The sequence below is a fragment of the Pseudophryne corroboree genome, chromosome 6, assembly GCF_028390025.1.
Source record: "Pseudophryne corroboree isolate aPseCor3 chromosome 6, aPseCor3.hap2, whole genome shotgun sequence".
Classification (NCBI taxonomy): Eukaryota; Metazoa; Chordata; class Amphibia; order Anura; family Myobatrachidae; genus Pseudophryne; species Pseudophryne corroboree.
In genome coordinates this window covers 424,951,670-424,969,655 of record NC_086449.1, presented here as the reverse complement: position 1 = coordinate 424,969,655, position 17,986 = coordinate 424,951,670, and the positions used below count along the sequence as shown (strand labels likewise).

Genomic DNA, 17,986 nt, shown 5'->3' with positions numbered 1-17,986 from the left:
CGAGTCACCATAAAATCTCCCCCTTTAGGCTTGCAATGACCGCTCTTAGCGATTCCATCTTTAACTTGAACCTTTTCAGGTATATGTTTAGGGATTTTAAATTCAATATGGGTCTGACCGAACCGTCTGGTTTCGGGACTACAACATGGTCGAATAATAACCCCCTCCTTGTTGAAGGAGGGGAACCTTGACCACCACCTGTTGAAGATACAATTTGTGAATTGCAGTTAACACTGTTTCCCTCTCGTGGGGGGAAGCCGGCAGGGCCGTCGGTAAGAGGGCATCTTCTCAAAGTCCAGCTTGTATCCCTGAGACACAATATCTATTGCCCAGGGATCTAACAGGGAGTGAACCCACTTGTGGCTGAACTTACGAAGGCGTGCCCCCACCGGGCCTAGCTCCGCCTGTGGAGCCCCAGCGACATGCGGTGGATTTTTGTAGAGGCCGGGGAGGACTTCTGTTCCTGGGAACTAGCTGTGTTGTGCAGCTTCTTTCCTCTGCCCCCGCCTCTGGCAAGAAAGGACGCATCTCGGACTTTCTTTATTCGAAAGGCTGCATTTGATAATGTCGTGCTTTCCTAGGCTGTGCAGGAATATAAGGCAAAATATCAGAATTAGCAGCTATAGCTGTGGAGACCAGGTCCGAGAACCCTTCTCCACACAATCCTCAGCCTTCCATATGCCTCTTAAGTCGGCATCATCTGTCCATTGCATATTCTACAGGACACGTCAAGCAGAAATCGACATAGCTTTGACTCTAGGACCCAGTAGACTCATGTCTCTTTGGGCATGTTTTATATATACATATCTCTTAAGACAGCATCTTTAATATATATATATATATATATATATATATATATATATATATATACACACACATATATATATATATATATATATATATATATACACATACATACATACTAGGGTCTAAATCTCTGCTGATAAGGTACCTGTCCACGCTGCCACAGCGCTATAAATCCATGCCGACACAATCGCCGGTCTAAGTAGTGTACCAGAATGTGCACGCTATCTGCAGGATCCCTGAGAATAGCTGTTACGTCAGGGCTACCTTTTGGGCAAACGTGACACCCTATGGGAAGATTCCCATCATATCCTGGCCCTAGCGGGGAAAGGATACTGCCTGAGAATTCTTTGTGGGAAACTGCAGTCTCTTGTCTGGAGATTCCCGCTCTTTTTCTTCATGAGAGGAGGGAAATTTACCTCAGCTTTCTTCCCCTTAAACATGTGTACCCTTGTGTCAGGGACAGATGAGTCATCAGTGATATGCAAATCATATTTTATTACAATAATCATATATTGAATACTTTTCTGCCATTTTGGCTGTAACTTTGCATTATCGTAGTCGACACTGGAGTCAAACTCCGTGTCGATATCAGTGTCTATTATTTTGGATAGTGAGCATTGAGAGACTCTAAAGGTCTCTGCGACATAGGGACAGACATGGGTAGATTTCCTGTCTGTTCTCAAATCTTTTGTGCAATAAATTCACCTTAGCACTTAATTACACATATCCAAACAGGTGTCGGCATTGTCGATGGAGACACCCTCTCACACACATATTTGCTCCATCTCCTCCTTAGGGGAGCCTTTTACTTCAGACATGTCGACACACACGACCGACACACCACACACTCAGGGAATGCTCATCTGAAGACAATTCCCCCATAAGGCCCTTTGGAGAGACAGAGAGAGAGTATGCCAGCACACACCCCAGCGCTATTAACCCAGGAATAACACAGTAACTTAATGTTAACCCAGTAGCTGCTGTTTATATTGATTTTTGCGCCTAATTATGTGCCCCCCCTCTCTTTTTACCCTCTTCTACCGTGTAACTGCAGGGGAGAGACTGGGGAGCTTCCTCTCAGCGGTGCTGTGGAGAAAAAACATGGCGCTGGTGAGTGCTGAGGAAGAAGCCCCGCCCCCTCGACGGCGGGCTTCCGTCCCGCTTTCATGTACAATTTTGGCGGGGGCTCATACATATATACAGTGCCCAACTGTATATTATGCAAACTTTTGCCAAAGAGGTCTCTAATTGCTGCCCAGGGCGCCCCCCCCCCCCCTGCGCCCTGCACCCTACAGTGACCGGAGTATGTGGGTTTAGTGTGGGAGCAATGGCGCACAGCTGCAGTGCTGTGCGCTACCTCATATGAAGACTGGAGTCTTCTGCCGCCGATTTCGAAGTCTTCTTGCTTCTGTCACCGGCTTCTGTCTTCTGGCTCCGGGATCGGACGACCAAGGGTGCGATCCTGTGTACGATCCCTCTGGAGCTAATGGTGTCCAGTAGCCTAAGAAGCAGGACCTATCTTCAGTGAGTAGGGCTGCTTCTCTCCCCTCAGTCCCATGTAGCAGAGAGCCTGAAAATAAAAAACCTAACAAAATACTTTCTTTTTAGCAAGCTCAGGAGAGCTCACTAAGTAGCACCCAGCTCGTCCGGGCACAGATTCTAACGGAGGTCTGGAGGAGGGACATAGAGGGAGGAGCCAGAACACACCAGAATCCAAATTCTTTCTTAAAGTGCCCTGTCTCCTGCGGAGCCCGTCTATTCCCCATGGTCCTTACGGAGTCCCCAGCATCCACTAGGACGTTAGAGAAATTACATTTATAACTGTTCCACTTAAAATCAATATATAAGAATTATTAATGTACATGGAATGGAGAACAGTTTACAGTATACGGGAAAAGAAAAAGATCCCAGAAAGACAGTAAATAAAACTACGTACCACACCACCTCCGAAAGATCGATCCCAGTTGCCAATTAATGTATTGGCCACCATGAGTGGGATGGTATCGGGATGAGACCAGCCTACCGCTTCAACAGAAATGGCAATGTGAGCTAGTGGCATTTTATCATCACGAACACGAATCTGCAGGAAAAAGACAAGTAACGACTGAAACATTAAAATGTGAAGCATTTGCGCTTTGGTCAAAGTGTCTGGAATTTAAAGATACTGAAGAAAGCAACATACTTTGTGTATGTTGAAAGTACAAATATACAACAAAATCAAACCAAACACTGGGTGCAACCAGAATGGCTGCAAAAACACCACCAACACAAGTCACCACAACTTCATGAAAACAGACATATATGGTAAAAAGGTGGGTAAATCTTGTGGATGAATCCTGCGCCAAGCTTGTTCCAAAGTTTCTTTAACTTAATGTTAGTCATGTACAAATAGAAAAAAAACTCCTCATGGTGCAGTAAAACACACATTTATTAAGACATCAATTAAAAAAAAGGAGAAATGCCTCCATACCAGATACAGAAGATGATAAATCACAGAAACACCAGGAATGCAGATGGAACCCGGGTATTTCCTCCACTGATGTCGTGTGCTGTCAAAGATTTATTTGAAGTAAGATAATGTGTAGGCATTATTTGTATCCTGCACATTGTGGTGTGTCTATTACAATTGCAAATCCAGAAAAAATACCTTTCACAGGAGATTACAATACATATCAGATGCGAGCACAAATGTGAGCTTCCATCCATCTCACTAAGGGTGTTAGAAATTATATTCAACTGGGCCATCTCACACCCTCATCTGGTGTTGAAAAAGAACATGTGCAGCATAATCAGTAGGTGTGTGACTGATGCCCCATTCACATTACCATGTCACACCCAGGAATTTGATACGTGTCCTTCCCAGGTGTGACCCGGCATTGGACCTGTGCAATGTGAACAGGGTGACTTCCTGGGTCGGGATGCCATCCGGGTGCGGGGCCAGAGGAGACGATGGAGAGGACATCAGCTCCAGAGCCACCTCTCCCTATGCTGTGAACGGGTGCCGGGTCGCATCGACCCGGATAACCCATTCACACTGCACCTGACCCGGTAATTACCCGGGAATAACCTTTCTTTATTCCCCGTTTGAATTAGCGGCTCAGGCGACCCGAGAATTCAGCAGGGACCCGTTCACACTGCACTGCGACCCGTGTCGACCCAGCAAAATACTGTGTCGATACCGGGTTTTTGTTGTAGTGTGAACCGGGTATGACAGTTTTTTTATTTATTCCATTCTCTTTGCATGTGAATTCCCATTGAGAATATACAGGTTTAACTCCCCAAAGGAAACATTCTTAGAAACAGCGACATTTCAGAAGTTTCTAACAAGCTTGACGCAAGATGTATCCACCTTTTTACCATATATACTTTGTATATGTAACTAGTATGCACTGATCTGGTTAGCAATTCGTTGGCTTGCCTGCCCAATTCTTCTTTGTAATAGTCTCCACCGTGGGAGCTTGTCTGTGGGAAAAATATTCTAAGACTGATGCTCACCTCACTACCTGCAAAGGTGCATGCAGGAAGGGTCTCTCCATCAAATATTGCAGGCAAATTACCAAAGTGATGCTTTGCTAAATTATGTAATTCCTCATGTGACACACCTGAAAATAAAAAATCAACATTTAGAAATATGCAGCATGCTAACACCATAGTTCATTTCATATACTGCAAGGATACTGCAGGGCTTTGTCATATCACTAAGATGAGATTTACTTTAAGGCAAATAATTTATCGTTGTGTCATTATGACGACTGAAGCTGCAGATCATATACTAAAACTTTTTTCACACTTACCACCAGCAGCTGCAAGAACTATTCTAGGTCCTTTATAGTGCATTGTGATGTATTCAACCAAGTCATTGCGGTTTATGGATCTGCGATTGGAACGGGTATGACAAGATTATGGAAACGCACCTTGAGAAAAGTGTACATCAATATACCGTTCCATTGAATTTAACCTACTTGATATTTTCAGTAGGTCCCAGGATGGTTCTACCCAAAGCAGTACTGTGGTAGGCAGTAGCATGCAGATAATCAAAGACCACCTCCTGTAGATTAGTTTCCACTTCTTGCATCTCCCGCAGGATGACTCCTCTTTCACGTTCAATCTCAGCTTCTCCCAGGGTGCTGTTCTGAATAATGTCTGCAAGGATCTCTACAGCTACAATTACATATAAAATAAGTAAAAATAAAATAAAAATATTTGATGTTTTAAGAAACTACGGCCCATTTTTATCAAGCCTTGGAGAGTGATAAATTGCGCATTGATAAAGTACCAACTAATCAGCTCCTAACTGCCATGTTACAGGCTGTGTTTAAAAAATGACAGTTTGGAGCTGATTGGCTGGTCCTTTATCACCATGCAATTTATCACTCTCCAAGGCTTGGTAAATCTGGACCTAAGCATATTGCTTTAAAGAAGTTTAATAGTAATAATGATAATGCCACCTTAACATGAAAACCTATCTACGTGCAATACCCATTTGTGTTCATAACTGAAATCTGCATGCTTTATTTTACTGCCTTTAAAGCAAGTCACTTCACTTTAAAAAGTCCATTCATGTCAAAGGGTGCTCACTGCATAAATGCCCTAAAACAGTTACACTAAGATTTGCTGTATTTGTTCCCATTCATTTCACTGGTATGAACTACGTAGATTCTAAGAGCACAAACTACGTCCAATGTTGCATCTTCCACAGAAAGATCCGGCAATTGAAAGGCCAGAACTATTATTTCTTCATTAAGATGGAATTTTGAGACCAACTTAGTAAGATATCCAGACTCGGTTGGGAGACCCGGTCTGTCTGGATGGAATATCAGAAATGGAGAGCGACACAATAGTGTCCCCAGATCCGATACTCTTCTTCAAAAAATTACTAGTAGAAATAGAACTTTTGCAGTCAACCATTTTTGGTACACATGGAGCTGAACACATGGAGCTGAATGTGAAGCATTTCCCGGAAAAAAAGTGCGAACATTGTGCAGATTTGCAATTTTCCTTTGGAACTTTGGGCCCGATTCAGGTTGGATAGCAGTGTGCGATCCAACCGCAAAAAATCTGAAAAAGATGCGGGCGCATGCGTGGCGCCCGTCCTACGCATGCGCCAGCATTTTCTGCGGGGGTCCACAGAAAATGCGATCGCCTCTGCATGTCAATCAGGCAGCGGGGGTCGTGAGGTGGGGGTGACAACGCTCCGTTTCCAGGGCGGAGGCAGAGCGCTGCGGGACCGGAAACAGAGAAATGGGGGGGGGGGGGGGCCCATCGGGAAGTGGTGGGTGTAACGGGAGGGAAGGGGCAGGATCGCGGCAACTGAGTGACGTCAAACGCATCCACAGCGATCGGAAACATGGCGACAGGCCTCGTGTCGGCGCAGCGGCAGGAGGCAACCTTAATTTCTGCTAACAAGCAGAAATTGCGATCCGATCGCAATTTCTGCTTGTTGAAGTTGAAGTGGGGGAGGCAGCGGTCAGCATGCGAACAAAAGGATTGTAAATTCTGCCTATTAGCAGAATTTGCAATCCTTACTGAATTAGGCCCTATATGGTTAATGCTGACACTTGCACCTTAAGGGAGGTTAGGCGGAGACCTTGGCCCATTCCAGGTTGACTGATAAGACTCTTGAAACTCTGAAAGACCATACTTTCTAATGGAACACTATTGAAACAAGCATGCCATATTCCGTAATAGATGCAAGCTGCTTTAAGCATTGTGTGAATTACCACCTGTGAAAAGCCTTTAGCTTTTAGGATGGATGTTACAAGTGCCCTGCCGTCAAATACAGCCGGATCCAGATATGTGTACAGACAGGGACCCTGGATCAGTAGATCTGGTTATTGAGGCAGTAGGAACGGAGTGTCCATGAATAGCCTTTGCAAATCCGTGTACCAATTTTGTCTGGCCACGTCGGAGCTATTAATATCACGGTGCCCCCTTCCTGCTTGAATTTTCAAATCACCATGGGCAACAGAGAGATTGGCGGAGAAACATATGCCAGCTGAAATATCCATTTTACTGAAAGAGCATCCACAAAGATTGCTTCGGGATTCCTTGTTTGTGACCTGTATATTGGTACCTTGTTGTTCTGTCGTGAAGCCATAAGGTCAATTTCCGGCAGTCCCCATTTGTTTACCAGCATATAAAAGACTTCTGGGTATAGAGCCCATTCGCCTGCCTGAATATCCTGCCGGTTGAGGAAGTCTGCTTCCCAATTTAGTCTGGGTATGAATATTGCGGATATGGCTGGGTGATAAGTGCTGCTTACTTTCTTCATTGCCCTCCGACTGCGAGTGCCTCCTTGGTGGCTGAGATACGCTACTGCAATGACATTGTCCGATTGAATCTGAATTGGTTTGCCCTGAAGAATTTCTTTTGCCTGGGTTAGAGCCATGTAGATGGCCCAAAGTTCCAGGACATTGATTGGCAAACAATTTTCCTCTCTGGTCCAATGGCCTTGGAGAGAGAACTGTCTTGTTACGGCTCCCCAGCCTCTGAGGCTGGCATCGGTTGACAGAAGCTCACAGTCTGAAACCCAAAAGGGGGTCGACCTTTATTTAAGTGGGACGTCTGTAACCACCAGGCTAATGACTAACTTCTTGAGGAAGTATCATTGTCTGATTTTTTTATCGTCTGATGCTGTCCATTCCATTTGGAGAGAATCAGAAGGAGTCTTCAATGGAACTGGGCATAGTCTACTATGTTGAATAACGATACCATTGATCCCATTATCCGCATTGCTGCATGTATGGATACTCTCCGACTGTGTAGTACTCCGCAGATTCTCATCTGTATCTTTGATATTTTGTCCAGAGGTATAAAGATTTTCTGAAGACTGGTATCCAGCCTCTAGTTGGGTCATCCTTTGAGGTGGAACTAAGGAGGACTTTGTCCAATTAATAAGCCAGTCGCGATCCTGTAGGCAGGCTATTGCTTGTAGATGGCAGAGGAGGGTTTCCTGAGGATTAACAGGTCATCTAAGCAAGGGAAATTCCTTATTTCTGGACGACGTAAGTGAGCTGCCATCACCACCATAATTTTGGTAAACAACCTTGGAGCTGTGGCCAGTCCAAAGGGTAGAGCCTTAAACTCAAAATGTTGCTGGAGGATTGCGAACCTGAGATAACACTGATGGGAGAATGCTATCGGTACATGAAGGTAAGCATCTTGAATGTCTAGAGATACTCTGAAATCCCCCGGCTCAATTGCAAGGATAATGGTCCGTAATGTTTCCTATGGAACTGCGGCACCCAAATGTATTTGTTCAGAACCTTGAAATTGAGAATGAGCCAGTACGACCCATTCGGTTTCTGTACAAGGAACAGAGTAGAATAAAACTCCAGACCTCCTTGTGCTGAGGGAACCTGTACTTGTACTATCATTCCTGACTGAAGCAATTTCTGTATTGCCTCTTGTAGAGCCCTGGCCTTCGTTGCCACTGAAGGCGGGCTGGTACAACAGAACTGATGTGGTTGGCTCTTCTTGAAGGAGAAGGCGTACTCGTGAGACACCAGGCATATGTGGTGGACTGTTGCCACACTTGTGCAAATTAAAAAAGTCAGCCTCCCACCCTAGGTGGAAGCTCACGCCATCAGGCAGAGGGCTTATCTTCTGGTTTAGCAGTAGGGTGTTTGGTTGACCAAACCTGCTTGGCTTTATTCTTAACAGATCTATTTGACTGAGACTGTTTTGACATAAGCCTTTCCCTTTGCTTTACCTTGGGGCCGAAAGGACCCGAAAGCAGAGAATCTAGGTTTAGATGTTGGTGTATTTCAAAACAGAGTATTTCCGACAAAGGGTAGAGATTCATTACTTTCTTGGAATACGCCTCAGCCTTTCACGAACGAAGCCATAATGCTTTGCGAGCTGTTACGGAGGAAGCTGAAGCTTGAGAAGCTAAAACCCCCATATCTAGGGCTGCATCTTCCATATAAGCAGCAGCCTGTTTTCAATTTGTTATATGGGATGTTTGTTCTCTTGTTCCCTGAACAGAGAGATAATTTTCCTAGGCGTCTGCACAGGCCATTACGGCTTTAGCCACCCATGCTTTTGCTATAGCTGGTCTTGAACTTGCCCAGCACACAGATCACCCTATTATGAAATCAGAGAAAAAAACCGAACAGGTTTTTGACACTGTCAATCACCAATAAAGCCACACCCAATGATATCTCATTGGCCAACAGGACTGATATAAGCAGCCTAATTGAATCCACAATCATCCTTGAAAAAGGCCTACAGGCTGAAACAAGTTGGAGGAAGCACACACTTGGCACAAGCACGTTTACCAGTACCCACCACCTGTGGAAGATCTACAACAAGTCTCCTTGCTGGCTCGTGAATTTCAGTGGTCGGGCAGCGCTGCTAAAACCAACAGGAACCCAGAAGTCTTGCGAGACTTGGGAACCTGGAAGTCACGGCAGAACCCGGCGGTCCCACAGGTCCCCACTCCAGGTGTACATTGCCGTACACGCTGTGGAAGCAGTGATCCTAGACGGTACATCAAGGAGGGACAGACTATACAGAGGCGCAGCAACAAAACGGATAACACCATTGGCTGGGACCTCGGAGTCAGACACCAGTGCCGGGAATGTCACCATCGTACACCGGAGGGGTGAGTACTGTACCTGGAGGGTCGGGACGCCGGCTCTCTAGAACAGAGATCCTTACATCTACTGTGTTACAGCACCATTGTGCAAAAAAGGAACACACCACTTTACTGGAACCAGCATTTGGAACCTATTTGATCATGACTATTACATACTAACTTTCAGCTACAAATTCCTACTATATTTCACAGTCTGTGTCATCAGCAACTGGACCTTGATCCATCACCTGTGTGCTAACAATCGCTGTTATTTTATCATTTGCTATTTGAATACATTATACTCTTTATTCCTGAGTACTGTGTCTCAATAAAAAGGCACAGATATTACACAACGCTTATCTGTCACATATTTCCTTACTAACACTAGGAGGTGAGCGCACGTACCACTCTCCCAGTAATTTGAACTTGCCCCTCCTATGGAAAACACAGTCTTAAGAAGGCCATCAATTTTTCTGTCCGTTACATCATTTAATGATGTTGAAGGCAGAGGTAATGTAGATTTGCGCACTAATCGAGCTACGTGAGCACCTACTTTGGGAAAAACTTCCCTTTTTAAACAGTCCATAGGTGGAAGGGGATAGTAAGAGACCAATATTTTAATGGTAAATTAAACCTTTTACTAGGCGTCAACCATGCCTCTTGTATAATTTCCGTCAACTGATCTGAGTTAGGAAATTCAGTTTGTTTTTAGGACATTTAGAAAACTGGAACCTTAGACTTTTTCAGTATAGGCTCTTCATCTTCCTCCATAGGCAATATAGATTTTACTGTATCAACTAACTCAGGTATATCTACCGAGGTCTGTTGTTCCTCCTCCCTTGAGAGAGAGAGAGAGAGAGAGAGAGAGAGAGAGAGAGAGAGAGAGAGAGAGAGAGAGAGAGGGGGGGGGGGAGAGAGAGGGGGAGAGAGAGAGAGAGAGAGAGAGAGAGAGAGAGAGAGAGAGAGAAGGAGGTATCAGCTTCGTCTGCAGTGTTCTCAGATTCTGAAACGTGTAGATTGTGAGGGAGATACCTCAGGTCTACCCATATTTAAATCCATGTATCTTTCTGCCGATAACATTTTAAAGGCAGCCAAGGTCTGGGACAATCTTGGCGTGAGAGAGGGGCATCACATAAATGCAGCAGGAGTTTATGAATATACAATAACAGGAGATTTAGGCGGAACGGACAAGCGATCCGCTGTATTTATCAGAACCTTTGCAAATGAAGCCCAAGGGGTTTCCGTTTGCACGGATTCCTGACTTGAAGTCGATAGCTCAACCTGTTTGAGGCTTTGAATGAACCCAAACAGTTAGCACATAACCCATCCTGCACTGAGTCCTCAGGACTCAATCCTGCTTTACAGGACAAACAAGATGTTAATATAAGTGCTGGATCGTTATCTTTGCCTCATGAGGACAAGGTAACAATATTCACACAACAGTGTAATAAATTACAGTGATGTGATAGTTAGTCTTCACTTATGAAACATCAAAGTGAGGTAGACCAGCATTTTAAAAAAACAGAGATAGAAAGAGACTGTCAGAAAAGATTAAAGTCCGACAGCAGCACTAGCAGTCATCATAACGAGAAAATGTATTAATACAGTAGCAAATGAACATATTCAATCTACACATACTCTAAGGTAGATATTATTACTGTATACACTCACTATGGGGAGCGGGATACAAGGAGATAGCATATACAGACACACATGCGAATAATACAGCAATATTAATATATTGTCATTTATTTGCAATAGGCACATATATTTAACTACATTTACAACATAAGTGAGTAGAGACATCAGTGCTGTATCACCTGCCTCTGAAGAGCGGGATACAAGGAGACTAGCGTATCCAGATGCACAAGCGAATAATACAGCAATATACATAGTCATATATTTGCATTTAGCACATAATTCAGCTACACCATACCACATAGGTAGAAAGGAACTTTAGTGCTGTATCACCTGCCTCTGGAGAGCGGGAGACTGGAACCTGGCTTCCTATTCGATAAAACCACTAAAAAACGGCTATCAGCAAGAGACTCTTCAGTGAACACAGCTGCACAGCGACTGAGACGTATGCACTTGCGACTCAGACTTTGGAAGCGGGTAAATACAGTTGATAGCGGGAAACTCTGAGGAAACTGGCCATGAACTGGGGGGAGGGGCGACCAGGGGAGGGCCTTTACTCCCCACTGCTGACATCCACCCCAGGGATCTGCGGCCTCCAAATTTATCCCCGGAACCTGCAATCCATGAAGTCTAGCACAGGAGCACCAGAGGTGAACGAGCGCATCAGCGGCTGCCGGGACTCTCCAACCCGAGACAGTCAGACTGCGTTACATGCGTCTGGATCCGCAAGCGGACAGAGACGGTTTCTTACCTTTCTTCCCGGGCTCCGGACGAAGCCTAGGATCGACAGCCTGGACCTGCTAATTCATACAGCTGGCGTCCGTCGAACCAGCAGTGATCACACAAAGGTAACTGTTGTTGCGACACGGACGGGAAGTTGTTGGAGTATCCTTTCCATGTGTTTAAGGCACATAGAAAAGTTGCTCTAAAAAAGGCTATATAAAATAATAATAATAATAAAAAGCTTATGGCTGCAAAAGTTGAGCGGATTCGGTTTTACTCGGTTCTCAAAACCGAATCTTATTGGCTAGCCAAAACACGTGACATCAGTGAGTCAATAAGATTCGGTTTTGAGAACCGAGTAAAACCGAATCCGCTCATCACTATCAGCAAAACACAGTCACACAGCTCCTGCCGCACCAAACAAAAAACTGACTTCCTGGGCTGGGAGGCTGGACCGGAACTTCCTGGGAGTACAAAAGCTTTAACCGTTTGGTGCCGATCCTCTAACGCCACTTACAACCCAATGTATATCCGGTGGATATACTGTGGACCCCGATGGAGAAAGTTCTGTATCGCTTGCGTTCTCAACTCAAATGGCCAGCACACATCACTAACATGTGAACTGCAAATCTGATGCATGCACAAAAGTAGACTAGTGTGCCTTTTCAGTTGTGGAATGCACTTGGGTTTTAGACATAACCGCAATGTCAATGGTAAGGGCACTTAATGCTTTCTTTTTGTAATAACATTAAAAGGGACAATATTACAAAATTACATAAGCACCTCCTTTGAATCAGACATACAAATTATAATTTTGTAATATTTGGTAAAATATTTGTAGTTTTACAAATATAGCAATTGATGATTAGCAAACTACTATTTTACTTGTGTGTTAGTCACTAAACCACGTATAACCAAACTTGTCATGTACCTCTAGGCAGATCTTTGGAGAAGGCCTTGGCATAATACACAGTCTGTTCCCGTGATGTGTATGCATTCAAGTGAGCACCCATGTTTTCAATTTCAAGCTCCAGGTCAAGCTGCGATCGTTTTTTTGTTCCCTACAACAATGAACATAAGAACAGGATAAAAATCAGTAATTTTGCTATTGGAATATACTGAAATAAATATATATATCTAAGGATAGCATTACAATTGATAGGACAAATAAATCCCACCTGGCCTCATTACAGATAACACACAAGGAAGATAGAGAATAAACTGTACGCACTGTAAAGTCTAAAGACAGTATTTCTAGATATAAAGGCATAATCATCTATTACTCCCTCATGTGACAAAGTATCCATTTACAATGTTATTAGTATACGAAAACAGGATTTTTGGTACTTATATCCATTTCTTTTGCTCCAACAGGAGGACACGGCTACCATGGGGTTTTACTGAGGGTGCAGGAGTTGGGCAATTAAAGTGTTAACTTTCTTGACTACAACTCCATCCCTTCAAAGCCTGTATCACTATATCATTCCTGGCAAAAACGCCAAAATGATAGGGTAAACAAAAAGCACACTGAAAAAAAATAAACACAAGGCAATAAAGCATAGCACTGAACATAAAGGTAGGGGCATATTGTCTCCCGAAAATGGATTTAACAGTAAGTACAAAAAAAAAATAAAAAAAAATTATCCTCTTTTCCTTTTCAAACTATTTAGGAGACACTGCTACACCATGGGAGCATTACAAAGTTGGGGAAGGGAACGCTCAAACATAGCTGACAGCAAAACTTTGCTCTCCACATGTAGACAGAGAAACAGGTGGTTGTTTTAACAGCTCCTAATTGCTGTGCTGCCCAGGAGATACTCAATGATCTGGTAAAGTGAGCAGATACCTGGTTAGCCGGGGGCTATTCAATTAGCCCCGATAAGCCGGCGCGAGAACGGGACTGTTTCTCATGAACACACACAGGTTTCACTGAACAAGTGTGTTTTCGTGAGAAAAGGTTTTATTTTTTTTGCAGAAAGGTAATTGTGTCTTTGACACTTAGGGGTATCCAAATAGATAATTGTATCGCTGGGGGCTATCAAACTAGCCCCGATGCGACACACTCCTTCCCAAATGCCAGCACTTAACCTCAGGCCCTCGAAGTATAATCTGCAATAACTGGTCGCCGAAGCCACAATAACTCATAGGATCGGCAACAGCACTGGACCTTGAAGTCCCTCATAAGTTGTCTAGGTGTAAAAATCAGAGGGTGGATCAGAGAATTGAACCACTTTGAAGGGAAGACCAGATGCCCTATATACAAGCTGGGGAGAACATTTGAGCTTTTGACATCCAGAACCCTTTCTTATCAACACCTGGAGAGTCTGTATCTGACCTTCCAGAAGGAAGACCCTCTACAAGCTGGTATCAAAGATTACGCTCAGAACACCATCCTCTTATTTAGGAATAGGTTGAAGATTCGAGAATTCCAAATCCATTCATGCGGTAACAGGATCTGGGCTGTCCTAAGCAGGTGAAACTTGAAAGGGACAGTCCTAATATTTACAAAGACTCAAGACACTGAGGTCAGGTCAAATGGACAAAAAGAACTACAAATCCTGCACTACAAGGCTGAGTAGGCATTTGAAAAAAATGTGTCCATGAAACAGTCGATGGATGCAAAATGTGTACATCTCCAAATCGAAATCTTAAGGATTCCTCAAGAACATGTCCACCCAAACTGACCTCCAAGGATTTCAGGTTCAAAATAGCTGAAATAACTTGTCCAGCTTCTGGAAAAGTAAAAAAGGTCAGAATTAAAACAGTGAAAAACAAATAACATTGCCGGAAGCCCTCAAAGGTAGAGGGCATAGCTCCTCTACAAGAGGTCGGTGTACCACAAACCTGAAGAAGAGACCCAATCTCCAGATACAGCCTTCCTGCACAATTCAAGCTGATTGGAGAAGACAACTTTCAGGCACTCTGGGGTAGATGTATTAAGCCTGGAGAAGTGATAAAGCAGTGATAAGTGGAGGTGCTAACGCACCAGCCAATCAGCTCCTCTCATTTTTCAAATCCGTAATGATTGGCTGGTGCATTATCACCTTCCACTTATCACTTCCTTATCACTTTTCCAGGCTTAATACATCTACCCCTCTGTTTGTGGAGGACATAGGCACTAACCGCCTTGAGTCCTATTGGAGAAAGAGCGCTATATAAATAAACCAACTTCACTTAAACAAAAGCGCTCTCTCAAGACAGCATCAGGGCCATCCCAGCAGTACTTAAATGGATTTTAAATGTCACATTTGTGGAGTGGGAAGAGAGTTGCTCCAACAGGGTAACAATTCTTGTCAGCTGCTCTTGAGAAATGATCTGCACAGCGGTAAGAGATACAGAGTATTATGAGACCCTCCAGAAATTCAGACAACCAAGAAGAGGAGGAAAACAGACCACACTTGTCATTGTCTTTTAAAAATTGCTAAATCTACAACTGGCGAATGATCAAGCACTTCCAAATCCAGGGCCTGACTGTCATAAAAGCTCATCATTTCCCTGACCTCCAAAGCCAGCAGAATCTTTGGTATTAAGAACACATCTACAGGGGTGTCAACCCCCTTCCCTCCTGAAACCTGAGCAATGCGAGTCTACTGTGACCGGGTCTTGCTGGGTCCTTTACACCTACTGACTTCTCCAAACACCCCCCCCACCTCAAAATTCTTGTGAATGGGGGGGTGTGGCCTTATCCACGCTACTCTGGCTATTTGATAGAGCTGATATATCTAAGCACCACTTAAGTAGGATCCTTGAATGTGCAAGAGGACCTCTTGCAGCAAGAAATCAAAACACACTCTGAAGCACGCTTCTCCAACTCAGGGATGAGAGTGAGAAGTGGTAAGCAAACTGGTCCAACCTCTTCCTATCTGATCTGCACACTCCCACCTGGCAGTGTAGATAACTTCACAATTGGCCCTGGTGGTCTAGTGTGTCCACATGCACTTAATGGCTGGGACACACACCGGTGCCGCTGGTCTGTCTTCCGGGACCGGAGGCATAGGACTGCGAGAAATACGGGTCCATCTGTCCCCCAATGTGTCCGGTGCAGTCCCTTGTGGGTGCCTCTGCTAGTGAAGGTAGCCAGGGGTCCAGCCAAAATCACCTACCCACTCCTGGTGTTGCAGCTCCGGTGGGGGTGCAGGAGCATCAGCGCTGGCGTCCCCTGGACTGCCATTCACTGCATGCTCAAAAAAATAATAAAAGGTAAAAAAAAAAAGAAGTTTGGGCTGCTTGATGGAGCCCCACTATTCAGCGGTGACCAGCTCCTGCTGGTACCAAACATAAACTGAAGTGTCTGAACATGTGGGCAGGGTATGAGGGGAGAGGAGACCAGTGCATCCTGGGAGGCTCCCAAGCTTTGCTGTTCGGTGCCTGATCCTGGTCTCCACCATCCATACCCCATCATTAACCCCCCGAAGAAGAAAAATAAAATAAGATAAACTGTAAACAGTGCTGCTTAAGGCAGCTGCACATAAAATACAGCCAAACTTCTTTGGCACTTAACTTGAACTGGTAAGATAGGGGATGAACGGGGAGCTGCTGCAGTCTTCTAGAAAGTAGCCCAACTCCTGTGCTGTCAATACAGAAACATGGTAGCAATTTCCTCCAGACTGGATGAAGTAGAAAATAAGATTTTACTTACCGGTAAATCTATTTCTCGTAGTCCGTAGTGGATGCTGGGGACTCCGTAAGGACCATGGGGAATAGACGGGCTCCGCAGGAGACATGGGCACTTTAAGAAAGAATTTAGATTCTGGTGTGCTCTGGCTCCTCCCTCTATGTCCCTCCTCCAGACCTCCGTTAGAGAAACTGTATCCGGGAGAGCTGACAGTACAAGGAAAGGATTTTGGGAATCCAGGGTAAGACTCATACCAGCCACACCAATCACACCGTATAACTTGTGATAACTTTACCCAGTTAACAGTATGAACAATCACAGAGCATCAGATAAACCCTGATGCAACTATAACAACCCTTATTTAAGCAATAACTATATACAAGCATTGCAGAAGAAGTCCGCACTTGGGACGGGCGCCCAGCATCCACTACGGACTACGAGAAATAGATTTACCGGTAAGTAAAATCCTATTTTCTCTAACGTCCTAGTGGATGCTGGGGACTCCGTAAGGACCATGGGGATTATACCAAAGTTCCCAAACGGGCGGGAGAGTGCGGATGACTCTGCAGCACCGAATGAGCAAACACAAGGTCCTCCTCAGCCAGGGTATCAAACTTGAAGAACGTTGTAAAGGTGTTTGAACCTGACTAAGTAGCCGCTCGGCAAAGCTGTAATGCCGAGACCCCTCGGGCATCCGCCCAAGAAGAGCCCACCTTCCTTGTGGAATGGGCCTTAACTGATTTAGGCAGCGGCAACCCAGCCGCAGAATGAGCCTGTTGAATCGTGTTACAGATCCAGCGAGCAATAGTTTACTTTGAAGCAGGCGCCCCAAGCTTGTTGCAAGCATACAGGATAAACAAAGATTCTGTTTTCCTGACCTTAGCCGTTCTGGCTACATAAACCTTCAAAGCCCTGACCACATCCAGTGACTCGGAATGCTCCAAGTCAGTAGTAGCCACAGGCACCACAATAGGTTGGTTTATATGAAAGGATGAAACCACTTTCGGCAGAAATTGTGGGCGGGTCCGCAATTCTGCTCTATCTGCATGGAAAACCAGATAAGGGCTTTTATGTGACAAAGCCGCCAATTCTGACACACGCCTAGCCGAAGCCAAGGCTAATAGTATGACCACCTTCCACGCGAGATATTTTACTTCCACCGTTCCGAGTGGTTCAAACCAGTGTGATTTCAGGAAACTCAACACCACGTTAAGATCCCAAGGTGCCACTGGAGGCACAAAAGGGGGCTGAATATGCAGCACTCCCTTTACAAACGTCTGAACTTCAGGCAGAGAAGCCAGTTCTTTTTGAAAGAAAATGGATAAGGCCGAAATCTGAACCTTAATGGAACCCAATTGAAGGCCCAAAGTCACTCCCGACTGTAGGAAGTGAGGGAAACAGCCCAGCTGGAATTCTTCCGTAGGGCATTCCTGGCCTCACACCAAGTCACATATTTTCGCCATATACGGTGATAATGTTGAGCCGTCACATCCTTCCTAGCCTCTATCAGCGTAGAAATGACCTCATCCGGAATGCCTTTTTCTGCTAGGATCTGGCGTTCAACCGCCTTGCCGTCAAACGCAGCCGAGGTAAGTCTTGGAACAGACAGGGCCCCTGTTGCACAA

The 17,986-nt window shown here is 44.8% G+C and overlaps 1 protein-coding gene across 2 annotated transcripts in view; it reads right to left on the bottom strand.

Moving 5' to 3' along the window:
- The window catches only part of PMPCB (peptidase, mitochondrial processing subunit beta), a 129,542-nt gene that overhangs the window by 41,374 nt on the left and 70,182 nt on the right, over positions 1 to 17,986 (bottom strand). For both annotated transcript variants that reach the window (XM_063927007.1, XM_063927008.1), the window contains 5 exons: positions 12,678 to 12,807; positions 4,770 to 4,968; positions 4,602 to 4,681; positions 4,303 to 4,409; positions 2,744 to 2,887 (listed from right to left, as the gene is read on the bottom strand). In XM_063927007.1, the coding sequence (XP_063783077.1) occupies positions 2,744 to 2,887; positions 4,303 to 4,409; positions 4,602 to 4,681; positions 4,770 to 4,968; positions 12,678 to 12,807 (660 nt within the window). The remainder of the gene's footprint in view (positions 1 to 2,743; positions 2,888 to 4,302; positions 4,410 to 4,601; positions 4,682 to 4,769; positions 4,969 to 12,677; positions 12,808 to 17,986) is intronic.